Source organism: Bos indicus, chromosome 15 (genome assembly GCF_029378745.1).
Source record: "Bos indicus isolate NIAB-ARS_2022 breed Sahiwal x Tharparkar chromosome 15, NIAB-ARS_B.indTharparkar_mat_pri_1.0, whole genome shotgun sequence".
NCBI lineage: Eukaryota > Metazoa > Chordata > Mammalia > Artiodactyla > Bovidae > Bos > Bos indicus.
This window is the reverse complement of record NC_091774.1, coordinates 36,785,117-36,803,582: the sequence shown is the minus strand read 5'-3', so window position 1 is coordinate 36,803,582 and position 18,466 is coordinate 36,785,117. Positions and strand designations below refer to the sequence as shown.

Genomic DNA, 18,466 nt, shown 5'->3' with positions numbered 1-18,466 from the left:
AAGCATTATTGACAATAGCCAGAATGTGGGGAAAGAATGGACTTTTGATATATGCTACAATATGGAGGGACCTTGAAAACATCATGCTTAGTAAATAAGCCAGACACAGAGGGACTAATATTGTATGATTCTATTCATATGAAGTATCTAGAATAGGCAAATTCACATAGAAAAATAGCAGAACAGAAGTTTCTAGGGGTTTGGGGTAAGGGGATAAGGAGAGTTACTGTTCATGGCCACAGTGTTTCTGTTGTTGATTAAAAGTTTGGAGATAATGATTATGTTTACTAAAAACTGCAGATGTATTAATACTATCAAGTTGTACATTGAGAAATGGTTAATATTAAAAATATTATTTTATGTATATTCTTCCACATTTTTTTTTTCTTAAAGAAGCATTAGGTATATTAGAGTAAAATCGCTTTTGGTCATCAGACAGAGAGGTAGTATATCTCAGTCAAATGCTCAGTTCTTGAACCACATTCCTAGTGGATAAGAATGCAGTTTAATGTAGTTAAATTTACTCAGGTTTCACGGTCAGACTTTATCCCCAAATGTAGTTCTTTAGAATTTTTTCAAAGAGCTTTCATATACTTTAAGAAACTTAATCTTCACACCCACACCAAGCAGTGGACAAATCATGACATATTTTTTTTTAGATGATAAAGAAGTGAGGCTCAGCAAGGCTAAGTGACATGTTCAAGTAAGAATTAAATAAATATAATCCATGTGGGACATTTAACACACTCTTTGGCACAAAGTAATTATTCAATAAACTTTAACTGTTATCATAATATTTAATATAACTAATAAGTAAGTAAGGAGTCATGAGCAGACAGACATCCTGTTCCTAGGATCTCCTGGGAAACGTTAAGGGTGCTGCTCTAGCAGCAATCATTTTTAAAAATCCCAGCTACATGAAGCCCATGGTCGGCTGAACCATCCCTGGCACACAAGGAGCCTATCTAGTATCTTTATTTTACAGTCAGTTCAATCGATCTGATATACACATTGGCAGCTACAAAAGCTTTTTGTTGTTGTTGTTCATTTTCACAAACACAGGTGCTCAACTGTATTTATCTTACCCTGGACTGCTGTATCTCTCAGTCTGCTTTATCATGATGTGATAAAGCAAAGCAACCAATATTCTGTGGTGTATGTTCTAGGCCCTGGTAAGTTACTTTCTAGAAAGATGTCTCTAATTAGAGAATCAGTTTTAAAAGGGGGGAAGTTAACTAAGGATTAAAACTCAATAAGAGAAATTCTACACAAGTTATTTTGATAGATGTTCCCCTGAAACTGGTACAATCTCTGTAGTCAACTGCCTCCTCATCAACCTACCAAGGTGGGAGAGCTTGGCTGGTGTTCACATGGAATGCCATGTGTTGCTGGTGTTCTGAAATGCCCAGAACAATGGGTCAAATTATCAGAAGGAGAGAAAGCTGATAGCTCTATATATATTTGTTTGCTGCTGCTGCTGCTGAGTTGCTTCAGTCGTGTCTGACTCTGTGCGACCCCATAGATGGCAGCCGACCAAGCTCCCCCGTCCCTGGGATTCTCCAGGCAAGAACACTGGAGTGGGTTGCCATTTCCTTCTCCAATGTGTGAAAGTGAAGTCGCTCAGTTGTGTCCGACTCTTATCGACCCCATGGACTGCAGCCTACCAGGCTCCTCCATCCATGGGATTTTCCAGGCAAGAGTACTGGAGTGGGGTGCCATTTCCTTCTCCAATGCATAAAAGTGAAAAGTGAAAGTGAAGTCGCTCAGTTGTGTCCGACTCTTAGCGACCCCATGGACTGCAGCCTACCGGGCCCCTCCGTCCATGGGATTTTCCAGGCAAGAGTACTGGAGTGGGGTGCCATTGCCTTCTCCGATATATTTGTTTAGAATGTACTATATGGATTCAGAAACAGTCAGCTTTAACAGTGAACATAACCCTAAGGTGGTCTTTGCTTTCTGGAAATGAAGATGATTATTCAATCAGCTGAAGGCAAAAACAATACAGAATTTGAATCTAGAGAAAATAGTATAGATGATCTTATTTGCAAAGCAAAAGCAGAGACACAGATGTAGAGAACAAATACAGGGGTATCAAGAGGGCAGCGGGAGTGGCAGCAATTAGGAGACTGAGACTGACTTATATACACTATTGATATTACATATAAAATAGATAACTATTGAGAACATATTGTACAGCATAGGGAACTCTACTTAATGCACTTTGGTGACCTGAACGGGAAGGAAATCCAAAAGGGAGAGGATATATGTACATTTATGGGTGATTCATTCTGCTGTACAGTAGAAATTAACACAACATTGAAAAGAATCATACTCCAATAAAAATTAATTTTAAAAAACAGTATGGAATTGTTTCAGTTTATGGGAAGATAAAAAAAGTAAAAAGAGAGCCAATGTAGCACTTATTCTTCTTGCTGCTTAGGGGATCAAACTATACAGTTAACCACCATTTTAAGACTTTTACATGTGATGCTACTCCTCTACTTGTCTTGCTGTCACACAAGTGAAATTACTATAGTTCAGTTTGGGGCAAAAATATTTTCCTTGTCCAGGCTCCAGTTAAATAGTATTCTCCTCTCCCAATTCATGTGAATGACAAGAACACTGCAGACACCAAGTCTCCTAAGTATGGTCTCTACCAGTAGCATCTGAACATATAAATTTAATTCTTCTAAAGTATAATTTATATAAACAATAAAATCTGCATTAGCCCAAGTATTTAATAATTTAGCATATGCGCATTGTGCTCATGCTCAGTCATGTCCCTTTGCAACCCTATGGACTGTAGCCTTCCAGGCTCCTTTGCCCATAGGATTCTCCAGGCAAGAACACTGGAGTGGGTTGCCATCCTCCAGAGGATCTTCCTGACCCAGGGATTGAACCCGCATCTCCTGCATTGCAGGCAGATTCTTTACCCTCTGAACCACCTGGGAATTTAGAGTTCTGGTTAACTCAATTCTCTGACATAACTTAGAGGTCACCAGATAATACCTTTTTTACCAGGCTTGCTTGTGATGAAAAATTATCCTACATGTCCAAATCCATGGTGCTGCCCTAACTAGCAGGTTTTAGCCAACATAATCAAATCCAGCTTTGCTACCCCAAGACACTGCTCTATGCTGCACAGATGCTGTTCGGCGCAAGTAATGCACTGCTGCACAGTATTGCCCCAGTCTCTAGATTCTTACTCATCTACTGCAATCTCATTGATACTGCGTGAGAAGATTCTTTATAAAATGGTCCAAACTCACTGACTATATCAAAGTAGCCTCCCCCATAAAAAACAAAATTATTGTCTTAACAAAATGACATTATATGCTAATTATGTTGGTGTCTATGTCTAGTAGAAAATAATGCCCATAACCTAATTTTGAAATGTGGAGAATTTTAAATTTAAAAACATGAAAATTAGAGAGTTTCCATGTATAGTGTATCTAAAAGGTTTCTAAGACTGGTGTAGGGATGGCAACTCAGATTCAGAATAAACAAGTAAACTTAGTGTACACCAACACTCTGAAGGAAGTCAAAATGAAGAGAGTTCAAAACTATTTATAGATAATACCTTTTTATATTTATAGAGATCAGAGAAGAACTGAACCACTGCACTAACAGAAAGATAGTCTCTGGCAAAATATAATCCTGTCCTTAATATAGATACTAATTTCACAGAATATAACTTGCTATAAAAATTCTGCTCTAGAAAAATCAACTTTTAACAAGTTGAATAACACAATTTTCTTTTACTCAGGTATCCTTTTGCTCAGGTTTGTATCTGAGGAATTTTTAAAGTCAGTCCTTAAATTAGCCAATCCCTCAAAATCTCTATTTTTTGAATCATTTGGGTTTTGACACAGACATCTTATCTTTCTTCACTGGAAGGGGGTTCTCTACCAAATACATAAGAGTAACTGATGGGAACAAATAGATGTTAAAACCCAGTAGGCTTGGTCTTATGCTATTCAGTAAGTTTCCTCACAGAGAATTTTGTAAAGTGACTTATATTTTATTGTTGCTTTAAGCATATTAAAATACCTTTATAAATCCATACACACACACAAAAATCTGCTGCACTCAGATTTGTTGCACTCAGATTGGGAGGTTAATATAATCAGGTTAATACGTTAAAAAGAACTTGACACAGAAATTATTAATGAGTAGAACAAGGTCACTACTTCTGAGGTGAGGTCACTTACAAAGAATGCACAAATAAAATTAAGGTTGACTTTTATTTACTTGACTATCTTCTTACATTGGATTCCTTTGGCAACATATCTTTAAACATTTAAAACCCTGTTTACAAGGATGCTCTGAAAGAAGCTTCAAACCATTATGCCCCTAATTGAATTCCCCAGGAGTCCAGTAAACCCAGAGGAATAAAGAAAAATCATAACATTTGCTAAATCATCTCAAAACATATTTCACTGCAAGGTTATGTGACCTCGTCTTTGAGGTTCAAAGATGAATGAGAAAGTACTACTGAATGCTTCATTATTTAGACTGAAATAAAAAAGGAATTTTACCTATTAGTGGCAAGCTAATTAAATCAGTTCAGTTTGAATTTTTCTTCCAAGTGAAATCAGACAACAAACAATAATAGCATTTTATACTATATGTGACCACTTTCTTAGAGAATAAAAGCTCTCAGGAAGAGAAAAGTATCTTTAACCAAAGACAATTATTCACAGTAAAGATATGAGAGAGAGCTGACAAAATTTGTAGTCCCGAGGGAAAGTAGCATTTATCTGTGAATACAGAACAAATTCAAGTGGAAGAAGAGAAAGTAAAGTTTCAAGCAATCAATTAGTTACTAACATACCCTCTTCACAATTCTAATTTTACTTTAAAATACCTTTTATGATCTTTTTATTCATAGTTCCTTCATATGCTTCTGTGTTTGTTTTGACTACTAAGCAAAAACATACGGATCTTAGCATTCACGAAAGAATGTTAAATCCCTGTCTACTTACCTGGTTTGTATGTTATTCCAGGGGGGAAGAGGAATCCCTGTTGGGCAGCAGCAGCTGCTGCCAGGGTCCGCTGGTCATGTGGAAAAATTGGGATCATGAGCGGAGGCATGTGACCCTGAACCTGCTAAACAGAAGAGAGCCTATGATCAGACACAGAGCAAATGCACGCCAAGAAGTATTTGTTTTTCACTCCTGGTGGTGTGCTGGTACCCAAACAGCCACCCATTTCTAACCTCATTCCAAATCTGGTCCCAGAGAAAATTCAGGCTAACTTTATCAAATCCCTTTCAGATTCCACTGGTATACCAACGATCTAACCTCCTTGTGAATTTGCCTCATCCCTGCTTCCACTAAATTATAGTGAATGGTTTTCTTTCATCTTGACTTTTTTCTTTTATTTTCTTTCTTTCTTAAAAAACAAAGAGCCGGAAGGAATGTTTTATTCTTTCATGGTACAGTGTTGAAAGGTTTTGCCCTTTCATCAGCTTTGCATTCTGTGCTTTATTTTGAAAACTGTTACTAGTATCCTTGGTCAGAAAGTAATGTCTAATTGTTATATATTCCAAAAGCTGTAGCTCCCCAGTTTAGGTATCTTATTTCAAAGCCTTGCTGCATTATGTCAAACATATAGCCCTTCAGATTTAAGGCTACTACCTCTTGGCTCCCAATTAAACTAATATTCTTTGCCATACACACCTCGATGTAACATATAAATTGCTTGTCTGGCTAAGCAGTTTTACAGCTTTATGCACTACCATGTAGCTGAGTAATTATGGAGTTGTATTCAGAGAGCATTTCATAATAAATCCTACTATATCAAATTTCATTTGACCTCAATAAATGTATCAAAGAGCACAAAAATGCAAAACAGAAAATCTTCACTCTATATCAGTATTTGTATTCCATATAAAGAAAATAAGAACTATGACAGAATCATGTCTGTGAAAATTACATTTTAATTTCCCAGCTCCCTCCCTTACTCTATGCATGCTGTCCTGATTCCAGAATAGCATCACAGGGAGGTTTTGTACTGGCTTTCAGGGCATGATTTTATAAATTAAACTATAGGACTTTTGTTATTTAAAGATCAAAACTAGGATGTACTAACAGCAACGATCTTTAAGTTCAAATAGGGTCTTTACCCTCCTTACTAGTATAAAAAAAGCTGCATTATATCCTGTTTAAGATACAAAACTTTACTAGTAGTCTACCAACCCCAAACCCTTCCCCCGTTTAAATTCCTAAATATTCTCTTTAGGCAAAATTCCATATACTGGCTGATGACCCTGTTTAAATAGCACCAACTTGCCTTATCCTGTCCCTGTTCCCTTCACAGCCAGGGACAGATTGCAAAAATGCTCCTGTACAGGTCTAAGAGGTTTCATTTACCAACAGTTTCTCTCTAGGGAAAGCCCTAAGATGTGGGTTAATAAAGGGCAAGCAAAAAATAAACACTTTACAGTATTTCTCTGAATTCATTTCTCAGGAAAATCAACTTATAATAAAAAGGTCTTTGTGCAATTACTACCTCGCCAGTGGGGCGTGAAAGAAACTAGCTTTGGGCAGCTTTTCCTTCCATTTTAGCTGAGGTAAGCCCAAGTTTTGTACGTTTGAGTACAAACTTAGCCTGCTTAAACTGGAGCTGATCCCCTGGTGCCTAGGTCTTGCCTTTAGCCCTGAAGGAAAGCATGAGGTTTGCTGCTCAATTCCAGCTTGCAAACTTGAGATGTCAAAGATGACAGCACCGTTCTATGTCAGAAAATAAGACATGATACTTTTGTGGGTGACTATTGTTTAGTATAAGAGTATATCAAAGGAAATCACTTCATTTCATTTTAGAAATATGGTCTTAGCATATACCCAGAACACAGCACAGATGCTTCACATTCTAAAGTAAGGAAACAAAAAGTGGGGAGTCTAGGTATCAAATAAATTTTTTCTTTCCTTCTTTCAACGAATATTTATTAAATCATTATTATGTGTTATGGATCTTGAGAAGAAGCTGAAAAAACGGGGGCTATTTTGGTTGGGAGAGAGAAGATATACATTCATGCTGAAATATTTGAAAGAATTATGTATGGAAGAAGAACTTAAGTCTGAGTGATTACAAAGAACAGAACTAGGCTCAAAAGAAAGGTTTTAGGGAAGTTTAATGCAAAGAAGAATTTTCTAATAATGAGCTATTCAATAATCACTGTGATTAAAGAGGTTCTTTGTGCCATTTTCCTATGCGTGTGTGTGCTAAGATGATTCAGTCGTGTCTGACTCCTTGCCACCCTATGGACTGTAGCCCACCAGGCTCCTCTGTCCATGGGATTCTCCAGGCAGGAATACTGGAGTGGGTTGCCATGCCCTTCTCCAGGGAAGTGGTCAAGTAACGGCTGTATACTCATATGCCACAGATACTTAAAGGATAGACATAACTTAAACTCTAATTAGATAATGACCTATGGTGCATTTTCAACTTTATAATTCTACGTTTGTTTAAAAGTCGGTGTTAGGAAGATAATGTCACATAGTCATTCCTCCATTCATTCAACACATTTATTCAGAATCTACTATGTCTACAAAGGCTTTGTTGTCAAATGAATCTGAAGCTTAAATCTATACAGTGTCATTTACTTGGCAGTGTGATCTTGAACAGTTACTCAGCCTTCCTGAGTCTATTTTCTCATGTAAAAACCAAAGCTAATGTGTACTAACGTAGCTGGTAGTTAGCAGCGTGGTTATTGTGAGGATTAAATAAACAAGAAAAGTAATGCTTGGGGCATGGTGACTAGCGTTTAATAGACACTCAGTAAATATTAGATCCTTAGTTTTTCTTATCCAGTTTGCTATTCAGTACTAGAAATTTATCAAACTACTAAAGAACTAATACAAGAAACAGTGGATCTTAACCCATAACTCTACTTCAAATAAGAAAACATGAGTCAAATAAATAATTCAGTTTGGCAGGCAGAGGCTTGTTTGTTTTTAGCAGACCCATGTCTCACAGAGCATTATCTTCTCCTAAATATCCAGAACACGAAGGAAAAAAAAAAAAAAGGTGGGATTAAAAGGCTCATTTGGAGATGTAATTTGGGATCCTTAGTGTTATTCATTAAACAGCATCTGAAAACATAATTTTATTTTTACATTGGAGCCCAAGCTCTTCAGATCTTCGGCATAAGGGCATCAATGGCAATCAGGTATCAGACTTTAATGATTAAAACTTGGTGTCTGAAGATATTTCCTTTGTAGCTAGCTATGTAACTGAGAGACTAAAGTTAACTAATTAAGGTTATTTTTAACATTAAAGAGCTGTAGGTGTTTCATACTAACGTAAGCTGTAAGAACTTAGGGAAGTTCTTTTCTGTCCACCATCCTCTACATAACAGGATATTTTAGAAAGTTTCAATGCTGTGAGGTAAGAGGCAGTTTCAATAAACTGAGAAACAAAGTAAATAAGGAGGGGGACAGAAGGTATTGTGAAAACAGTGACAATGATGGAATCACAGACTTGAAGTGGAGCTTGGAGTTTATCTAACCTAGTAGTTCTCAAAGTGTGGTACCCAACCAGCAGCATCAGCAATACCTGAGAGTTTTTAAAAAAGCAAATTATCAGACTCCAGCCCAGACCTATGAAACAGAAACTCTGGGGGTTGGGGCCAACAGTCTAGAATGTAGACTAAAATTTAATCCAGAGAGGAGATTCTCAAACTTTTGTGGACTTTGGAATCATCTGGAGGGCTTGTTCAAACAAAAATTATTTGATCCCATTCTCAGAAATCAGTAGATCTGAGGTGGGAACCTGAGTTTACTGTTCTAACAAGTTCCTAGGTGAAGCTAGTTAGTGCTGTTGGTTCAAGGACCATTCTTTGAGAGTCACTAATCCAGTTCAAATCTCACAATTTACACTAGGGAACCAGGTGGCTTGAGAAGGCAAAACTGAGGTCACACTGTCTGCGACAGACCTGGATCTAGAGTCCAGAACTTCTGCACCCTGTTCAGTGCTTTTTCCATTATATCGCATGGACTTCAGTAAAAGAAAAGCAAGAAATCATACATGTACATTCTCTGCATAGAGAAAATCTGAAGTGCTGCAACTGAAAATAATTGTATATTTCAGAGATGTGTCTCTGAATATAGATACTAGGGAGTATAGATACTGTGATGTTCAGTTTCAGTCTGTTTCTTCTCTTATTTTGTACCTACACATTGATCTCAAATTTGTCATCAATTCCAATTAATGCGTTAGCAATAATCATTTAGATCCAAATGATAAAGTTGACCTTATTTTAAGTAAAATAATGATGTGCAAATTCAAAATGCCTTCATTAAATATAAGCCAAAATATCCACTAGCCAGTTAGAACCCAGGCTGAGAAACGATGAAAAGCTCCTCTTATATCTCTAATTACAGAAATCATCATCATCATCACAGCAACTAATATTTTCCAGTATTTCCTCTATGTCAAGCATATGGGAAAGTGATTTAAATGCTCCATCTCATTTAATTCTCAAAATTTTATCAGGTACCTACTGTTACTGTCCTCATTTATTTAATGAGAAAGAGAAACCAATGAGAAATTAGGTAACACGGTCACTTAAAAAGTGATGGAGCCAAGATTCAAGGCCAGGTATGTCAGGCTCAAATCCTATACTTTTAAGTACTATATTAAGCATAAAGTCATCTTTTGCTAAATATAATTGTGAATTTACATGCGATTATAATAAATAATACAAAAGATCCCATGTATACCTGACTCAGTTTCTCCCAATGATGAAACTTGAAAAATTATAGAACAATGTCACAACCAGGACACTGACATTGACACAATCCAACAGCCTTACTCAGATTTCGCCAATGGGATACCATTTCTAAAAAATTATGTGTCATAAAAGGTAGCACAGGTAATTAAAGTTCTGTGGATACTTCCAACTACCACCTTTCATACAAAGTTCACCAGTATGACCTAGTGCAAATAAAGTGAGTGGAAATCATGAATTAAAGCAATAATTTCCCCTTTCAGAACTTTCCATTTATTTTACTTACTAGAAGATTATTGGTTGAAGGTGGGACAAAAATGGAAAGCAAGAACAAGGTGGGTGGGGGAGGTAAGGAAAGAGGATTTGGTGGCCATACAAGCATCACATAAGCATCTAAAATATTTTTCTTCTATGGAAGTTGTGAATTAAGTTTACTGCACTGCATATCAGTGCCTAAGGAAGATAAAGAATTTTGATAAAAGAGAAAAGTCCCATCCTGCTCTGAAGAATGTAAGCCTGCCTTTCCTTTATCATCCCATCATCTTATTTTCCCATTTGGTAACACGCCAGGAAAGGCAGTCACATTGTAAACAGCAAGTTCCAAAAATATTTTACTAAAGAATAAGAAATAATAGAATTCCATCAAAGAGTGACCAGTCTCCACATGTCTTTTTCAAGAAGTTATCAAAATTTCAAATAGCATCTTTTTTTCTTGAAAGTGCAGTTTTCCCTTAGCCCAAATTCAGATTCTTTAATTATCCCATGTGCTGTGCTATGCTTAGTTGCTCAGTCGTGTCCAGCTCTTTGTGACCCCAAGAACTATAGCCAATCAGGCTCCTCTGTCCATGGGATTTGTCAGGCAAGAATAGTGGAGTGGTTGCCATTTCCTTCTTCGGGGATCTTCCTGACCCAGGGATCGAACTTGGGTTTCCTGTGTATCCTGCACTGCAGGTGGATTCTTTACCTGCTGAGCCATAATTATCCCATGTGTGTATGTCCGATGCTTTGCGACACAGTGGGCTGTAGCCTGCCAGGCTCCTCTGTCAGTGGAATTCTCCAGGCAAGAATACTGGAGTGAGTTGCCATTGCCTTCCCCAGGGGACCTTCCAGACTCAGGGATTGAACTCAGGTCTCCTGCATTGTAGGCAGATTCTTTACCGTCTGAGCTACTAGGAAAGCCCCCCAAATATCCCATCAGTTCAGTTCAGTTCAGTTCAGTCGCTCATTTGTGTCCGATTCTTTGTGACCCCATGAATCGCAGCACGCCAGGCCTCCCTGTCCATCGCCAACTCCCGGAGTTCACCCAAACCCACATCCATCGAGTCGGTGATGCCATCCAGCCATCTCATCCTCTGTCGTCCCTTTCTCCTCCTGCCCCCAATCCCTCCCAGCATCAGAGTCTTTTCCAATGAGTCAACTCTTCGCATGAGGTGGCCAAAGTACTGGAGTTTCAGCTTTAGCATCATTCCTTCCAAAGAACACCCAGGGCTGATCTCCTTTAGAATGGACTGGTTGGATCCCCTTGCAGTCCAAGGGACTCTCAAGAGTCTTCTCCAACACCACAGTTCAAAAGCATCAATTCTTCAGCACTCAGCTTTCGTCACAGTCCAACTCTCACATGCATATATGACCACTGGAAAAACCATAGCCTTGACTAGACGAACCTTTGTTGGCAAAGTAATGTCTCTGCTTTTCAATATGCTATCTAGATTGGTCATAACTTTCCTTCCAAGGAGTAAGTGTCTTTTAATTTCATGGCTGCAGTCACCATCTGCAGTGATTTTGGAGCCCAAAAAAATAAAGTGACACTATTTCCATTGTTTCCCCATCTATTTCCCATGAAGTGATGGGACCAGATGCCATGATCTTCGTTTTCTGAATGTTGAGCTTTAAGCCAACTTATTCACTCTCCTCTTTCACTTTCATCAAGAGGCTTTTTAGTTCCTCTTCACTTTCTGCCATAAGGGTGGTGTCATCTGCATATCTGAGGTGATTGATATTTTTCCCGGCAATCTTGATTTCAGCTTCTGCTTCTTCCAGTCCAGCATTTCTCATGATGTACTCTGCATATAAGTTAAATAAGCAGGGTGACAATATACAACCTTGACATACTTCTTTTCCTATTTGGAACCAGTCTGTTGTTCCATGTCCAGTTCTAACTGTTGCTTCCTGACCTGCATACAGGTTTCTCAAGAGGCAGGTCAGGTGGTCTGGTATTCCCATCTCTTGAAGAATTTTCCACAGTTTATTGTGATCCACACAGTCAAAGGCTTTGGCATAGTCAATAAAGCAGAAATAGATGTTTTTCTGGAACTCTCTTGCTTTTTCAATGATCTAGCGGATGTTGGCAATTTGATCTCTGGTTCCTCTGCCTTTTCTAAAACCAGCTTGAACATCTGGAAGTTCATGGTTCACGTATTGCTGAAGCCTGGCTTGGAGAATTTTGAGCATTACTTTACCAGCGTGTGAGATGAGTGCAGAAGAACTGTACAAAAAAGATCTTCACGACCCAAATAACCACGATGGTGTGATCACTCACCTAGAGCCAGACATCCTGGAATGTGAAGTCAAGTGGGCCTTAGAAAGCATCACTATGAACAAAGCTAGTGGAAGTGATGGAATTCCAGTGGAGCTATTTCAAATCCTGAAAGATGATGCTGTGAAAGTGCTGCACTCAATATGCCAGCAAATTTGTAAAACTCAGCAGTGGCCACAGGACTGAAAAAGGTCAGTTTTCATTCCAATCCCAAAGAAAGGCAATGCCAAAGAATGCTCAATCATCCCATAGGTAGAAGTAAAACTGATTTTGTTAATATAAAGAGTAAAACTTAATTTAACCAAAAATAATCTCTGAGCATAAAAGTGCATTATTTTTTATTGCTTTGGAAGTCACCAATAACTGGGTATGTAATTGGAACGACTAATGAGAATCCAGGAACCCTGTCATAGGTGGAGCTAGTCAGTGTATCAGGAAAGAAGCAAACTATATCCCTTAAAGCCTAACTGCCCATTAATTCTAAACTTCCACAATCCCAGACCAAAGCATTTCCCTTTTGCAGAGGGTGAGGAACACATTCTCGATCAAATAGGCTACATGCCCAGAAATTTTAATTGCTAGGGTGTAACTCACATCTTTTAGACAATCGAGACAGCAGCAGATGCACGTGAAACACTTAGGTTCTGTCTCTTTCTATTCGTAAAACAGCATTGTTGCATCAACACTTATGCCCTTTGTTTTCTCTGTGCTAAGTTGATGATGCCATTTTTTGCCATCTGCCCCAGAGCTTCATTAAAGATACATGAATGGGCTAACTGGCCTGATATCTTGTGAGGAACAGGTGCTATTGTTTGTCCCTGAAGACTTGCACTAAAGATATGACTCAGAATACTTGAGAAAGAGCATCTGCAGCAGTCAGTCAGAAAGCAACTTGGCAGAGACCTGGCTACGTGCTAATATGCAAACAGAGTGACACTCAGGGGGGCTCATTTTCTTTCATGAGGATTATTTAACTTTTCTTAGTGACAGGAAATAAGTATTTGTATTGAAAATCATGAACAATATTAATGTCTATTACCTAGTTAAAGACAGTGAGCAAGTGAAGATCTTTTTAATGCCTTATTTCTAGAAAATCATTCCTCATGTGATTTAATTGGAGAAAGCTTCCTTAATCTGTTGGAAGGAATGTTTCCAATGTTTGTAAATCATAAAGGAGGGAGGGGAAGACAGAGACAAAAAATATAACAAGAGAGAAAGAGCAATTAGAGGGAGACGCAGGGCGTAAAGAAAGATAGAAAGGGTGGGGGTGGGGGTGAGGAATTTCCTTAAAGGCCATATTCTTTATTGCAAAGAGTAGCTGAGTTATTTGCATAAAGTGTTACCATTATAAAAGCTGTACAGTCTAGAGTGAAAGAAATAAAGTCCCCAGAACCTTACATGAAAAGCCTTCAAGGCATGGAGGTATCTTCTTACTGCCAAAAAATGCATGCCAAATCTCAGCTATTTCTGGAGAGTTAGGAGGGAAAGGGTCTCATTTGATAGGATAAATAATGCTTTAAAACAAACCCTTTAGTTGCAAAACTTTTTTTTTTGTCTAAATTTTTAAGATTTTGTTTTTCCCTGACTTAAAAAGCATAAAGCAGTAGTCAACATATTGACCATAGTTTGAAGTATCCAAAGGAGCTTATATACAGCCTACCTGACTATTCTCTAATTGTTTCAATTCATTAATCATCTCTCACCAAGTAAATTGAGGGTCTTGAATAGCCTGTGACACTTATATTGCTCTATGCCCATTGCTCTTATCACAGGGCTAAGGACATACATAGTAGGCATTTTGTGCCAACTATTAAACAGGAGAACCATCGAGGACCCAAGAACTGGTTTTCCGAGCACTAATTTCCATAGGGTAATATTATTGTTAATATAACTGCAAAAAGTATAGAGCTCTAGCTGTCCTCATTATAGAAGAAGGTTTAAGAATGATGTTTAAATAAATTTTGATATCACTTTGTCTGCTTTTCATTTGTCTTATTTAGCAAATCTCTAGCTGGTACCGCTCATGGTGGATTGCAAATCCTTGCTTATAGAGAATCCGACTAGCTCTAGCAGGAGAATAATCAAACTGATATTTTATCAGGAGCAATTATGAGACACAAAGTTTCTGAGTCTTTAAGAACACAGAGTCCAATCTTCCTAGATGTTTCCCACCAACATCCAATGGATAATAACTGTACAAATAATATAAGAAAAATATTCTGCTTTATTTGTTTGTTGAAGGCAAGACATTTTCTCTCTCAAACTCCCACAAGCATAACATGCAAAACACTTTGTTACCATTCATCTTTCATACAATGCAATTTATTTTCCTGGAATGTTGATTACTATTGTCACCAATCTTTTCAAAATCTTCACTAAAGGGCCAGGAAAATCACTAGAAAGGTAGAACAAACTAAACATGTTGCAGTTTAAGGGCATCCTTTTTAAAAACTCAGCTTTAGTCTTTCAAAGTCATGTCTTTGAAGATTAATGAATAGCCAACCTTTTCTTTATGTATATTATATTTAAAAAGTTAATTTCAAGGAAAAGAATGGAAAATGGCTTCACTAGTTTACTTGTCTTTACTAATTTACACTATTAAATATATCTAATAAAATATCTGAAATATTCATAGGAAGAATGGAGATGATACATTTCATCCCCACCTTCACTACCAAGAGTAAGGCATGCAAACAAAGCAACTCTTTTTATAGGTGGGTCTTTAAAGACAGCTATTTCAAATCCACTTCACAGTTCAGTACTTTCCAGCTCCCTATCTTGATTACACAGGAGGAGAATGATCTTTGAGAGTAACAGTACAATGGCTCCATTTATCAGATCAATAGCACATATTTTAAAAATCTTCTTTAGGTGTATATTCAGAGAGAAATGTTAATAGCCCTGAAAGGGCCAATTCTTTGCACATCCTTTGTGTTAACATCTTTTCATATTTTCAGCATACTGTATACACGCTGCTCTACTTGTATTTTCGAAAATGGGCAAGTATCTCATTAATCTACCAGGATCATCAGTAGTCAAACATCATTACTTTATCTCTTATTCATTTGTACATGTTCTGTTTAAATAATGAATTTTCAATGAAAACAACATGGATGTGGTACTAACGTAATCATGATTTTTAGCATTTCTTACTTATATGTCCCCTTGCTGCTGCTGCTGCTGCTAAGTCACTTCAGTCGTGTCCGACTCTGTGTGACCCCAGAGACGGCAGCCTACCAGGCTCCCCCGTCCCTGGGATTCTCCAGGCAAGAACACTGGAGTGGGTTGCCATTTCCTTCTCCAGTGCATGAAAGTGAAAAGTGAAAGTGAAGTCGCTCAGTCGTGTCCAACTCAGCGACCCCATGGACTGCAGCCTACCAGGCTCCTCCGTCCATGGGATTTTCCAGGCAAGAGTATTGGAGTGGGGTGCCATTGCCTTCTCTGATATGTCCCCTTACTCCCTGAAATAAAGAGTTCCACATGTATAAAATGACCTCTTGGGTCCCTAAGAGACACGTTACTCTGTAAAGTAAGTCAGTAGTGCCTGTCTTCATTCAACTATTCAATAGCTTTTACTGAGCACCTAGCACTGTCAATCCTAAAGGAAATCAGTCCTGAATATTCATTGGAAGGACTGATGCTGAAGCTGAAGCTCCAATACTTTGGCCACCTGATGCAAAGAACTGACTCATTGGAAAAGACCCTATTGCTGGGAAAGACTGAAGACGGGAGGAGAAGGGGACGACAGAGGATGAGATGGTTGGACGGCATCACTGACGCAATGGACATGAGTGTGAGCAGGCTCCAGGAGTTGGTGATGGACAGGGAAGCCTGGCGTGCTGCAGTCCATGGGGTCATGAAGCCGGCCACGACTGAGCGACTGAACTGAACTGAGCACTATCTGCCCAGAACTATGCTGAGCCCTAGGAACAAAAAGATGCCTTAGAGAAGCCCATAGCTTTATCAGGTAGAAATGTTAAGTTTGCTTTCACTTATGCAGTAGTATAAATCATCCAATTTGTCAGCTTACTTTGGAAAGTGGTCAACAGAGAAAGATTTGCTTAAAAAGGAAAATAAATTACAACAAAAATTCCATTACATAGCTTTCCATAGTCTTCCTATAGTTTCAAACCAAGAAAAATTTTGAGAGTATTTATGAGGACAAAAGTCAGATTACTTTATAAAATGGATGACAAATGTTAATTAAATGTGTTTAAATTATCTTACTATGTTTTAAGAAACTCTCACCAGGAGGGAAGTAGAATGTCCTAGCCATAAAGAAATTAATAAAACATGTTATGCAAAAGTAAAATTTATGATTCATTTGGAATTAGATATGTACCACCTTTTCAATCCATACAAATGCATAATCTTGTCAATTAAATATTATTGTTAAGGTCTAGTAGTATGTTAAAATCACTTTAAAGTGCAACTAAGGAAAATTCATGTGTGTTTATTACTCCTTAAGGATCTATTAGTGGGTATTTTATTCAGATTCGTGCTGTAAAATCTGCATAAACTCAGCATATTGTTATCCCCATGTGTGCATTTGTTTGGTTAAAGCAGAACAGCAAATCTCAATTTTTGCAACTTCTGGAAAAGTCAAGAGAACTAAAACAGTCTTAATTTTAATCAGATACAAACAGTTATCACTACAGAAGTGAAGAGTTGACTATTATGCAAACAGTCACAGTTAGTGGTCACCAGGCCATCACAGAAGACTGAGCTAGTCAATTACTTTAGATATTTCCAAAGACTAGTGAAGATGAATGTTTCTTATTCCACCCTGTCTTATTTCCACAGAAATATGAAACGTATTAGAGACTAATGATTGTTGTTCTCAAATGGAAACCCCATTAAATACACAATGATCAAAGTGTTTTGCCAAGATGGAAATTAATTTTTTAATCTTGTATAAGTGCCACATAAATATAGTAACATTGTGAAGAATGTGGCATTTCTTTGTTTGTAACAACCAAATTCAGACATAAACATTTCATAAACTTTTGACCTGTAATGAAGGCAATCTGGCTTTTACCCCTGAAGTATTTTACACAGCCTTACTCTGTTAGCAATGACCAGAGTTCAATTATTAAATTCCTCCTCCAGAAATGCAGGTTTACATCTTAAACTACTGTTTTTATTAAAATATGCACAAGCAACCTAAAGGAAGGGACTTTGCATCTTAGTAAAACTCCTTGTCTTGTACAGAGTAGAGATTCAACAAATGTTTATAATACAAATGCATTAAAAAAATTTTCATTCTCTGTTATTTAAAAAATCAGCTACAATACTTTTGATAATTTTTAAATCTTCTGAACCAATTTGAAGTCCTTTTATCATTTGGAGGCCTCAAATCAAGGCAATAGGAATATACCTCTGTTTCAAACATACTTCATTGCAGTGATCTTTTCTTTTGGTATGCCACAGTCTGACTTTAAAGTCCACTTGTTGTTAAGAAAAATATAAAAATTGATTTGGTTCATTTATTTGAAGATATTTTTAATGGCTGAGCTCTCCTAGTAGATCTGTTGAAATTCTTCTATAGTATAATTTAGAGATGCCTCTAAACTTCTCTAATAATTTCATCATCATCAATTTTCTGACAAATGATAAACTGTTCTCATCAGAAGAGCCAGGGATACAGTTTTTCAAAATATTAAAAAAGTTTGTTTTATCACAGTGGACTGGTTATGCAATACAGAACAAATGACAGAAAAACATTTAAGCAACACCTAACAAGGAGAGCAGAAACAGTTTCATCTTTAGCTAGGAGGACTGAGAAACATAAACTCTGAACAGAACATAAATAAGATGTCTAAGCTATTGACAGCTGGGTCCCAGTCACGGCAAGATAATCCTTCCTGGACACATCAGTGAGAGACCATGCCTGTATGTGTTCAGGGGTGCAGAGAGGTAAAGTAAAGGGAACTTTATAAGAAATAAACACTGAGTAAAGGCATAAACAGGATTCCTTAGTGGCTCAGGCGATAAAGAATCTTCCTACAATGCCAGAGATGCGGGTTTGGTCCCTGGGTCTGGAAGATCTCCTGGAGAAGAGAATGGCTACACACTCCAATATTCTTGCCTGGAGAATTCCATGGACAGAGGAGCCTGGCAGGCTACATGGGGTCGCAAAGAGTCGGACATGACTGAGCAACTAAGACATTTTTTTCAAAGGCATGAATAGTGGCCAT

At 37.7% G+C, this 18,466-nt stretch overlaps 1 protein-coding gene across 35 annotated transcripts in view; it reads right to left on the bottom strand.

Moving 5' to 3' along the window:
- Nucleotides 1-18,466, bottom strand: part of SOX6 (SRY-box transcription factor 6) — a 720,388-nt gene that overhangs the window by 140,306 nt on the left and 561,616 nt on the right. For 27 of the 35 annotated variants that reach the window (XM_070803611.1, XM_070803609.1, XM_019974613.2 and 24 more), the window contains one exon: nucleotides 4,986-5,109. In XM_070803611.1, coding sequence (XP_070659712.1) covers nucleotides 4,986-5,109 — 124 coding nt within the window. The remainder of the gene's footprint in view (nucleotides 1-4,985; nucleotides 5,110-18,466) is intronic. The other 8 variants (XM_070803624.1, XM_070803598.1, XM_070803617.1 and 5 more) reach the window with 1 other exon arrangement.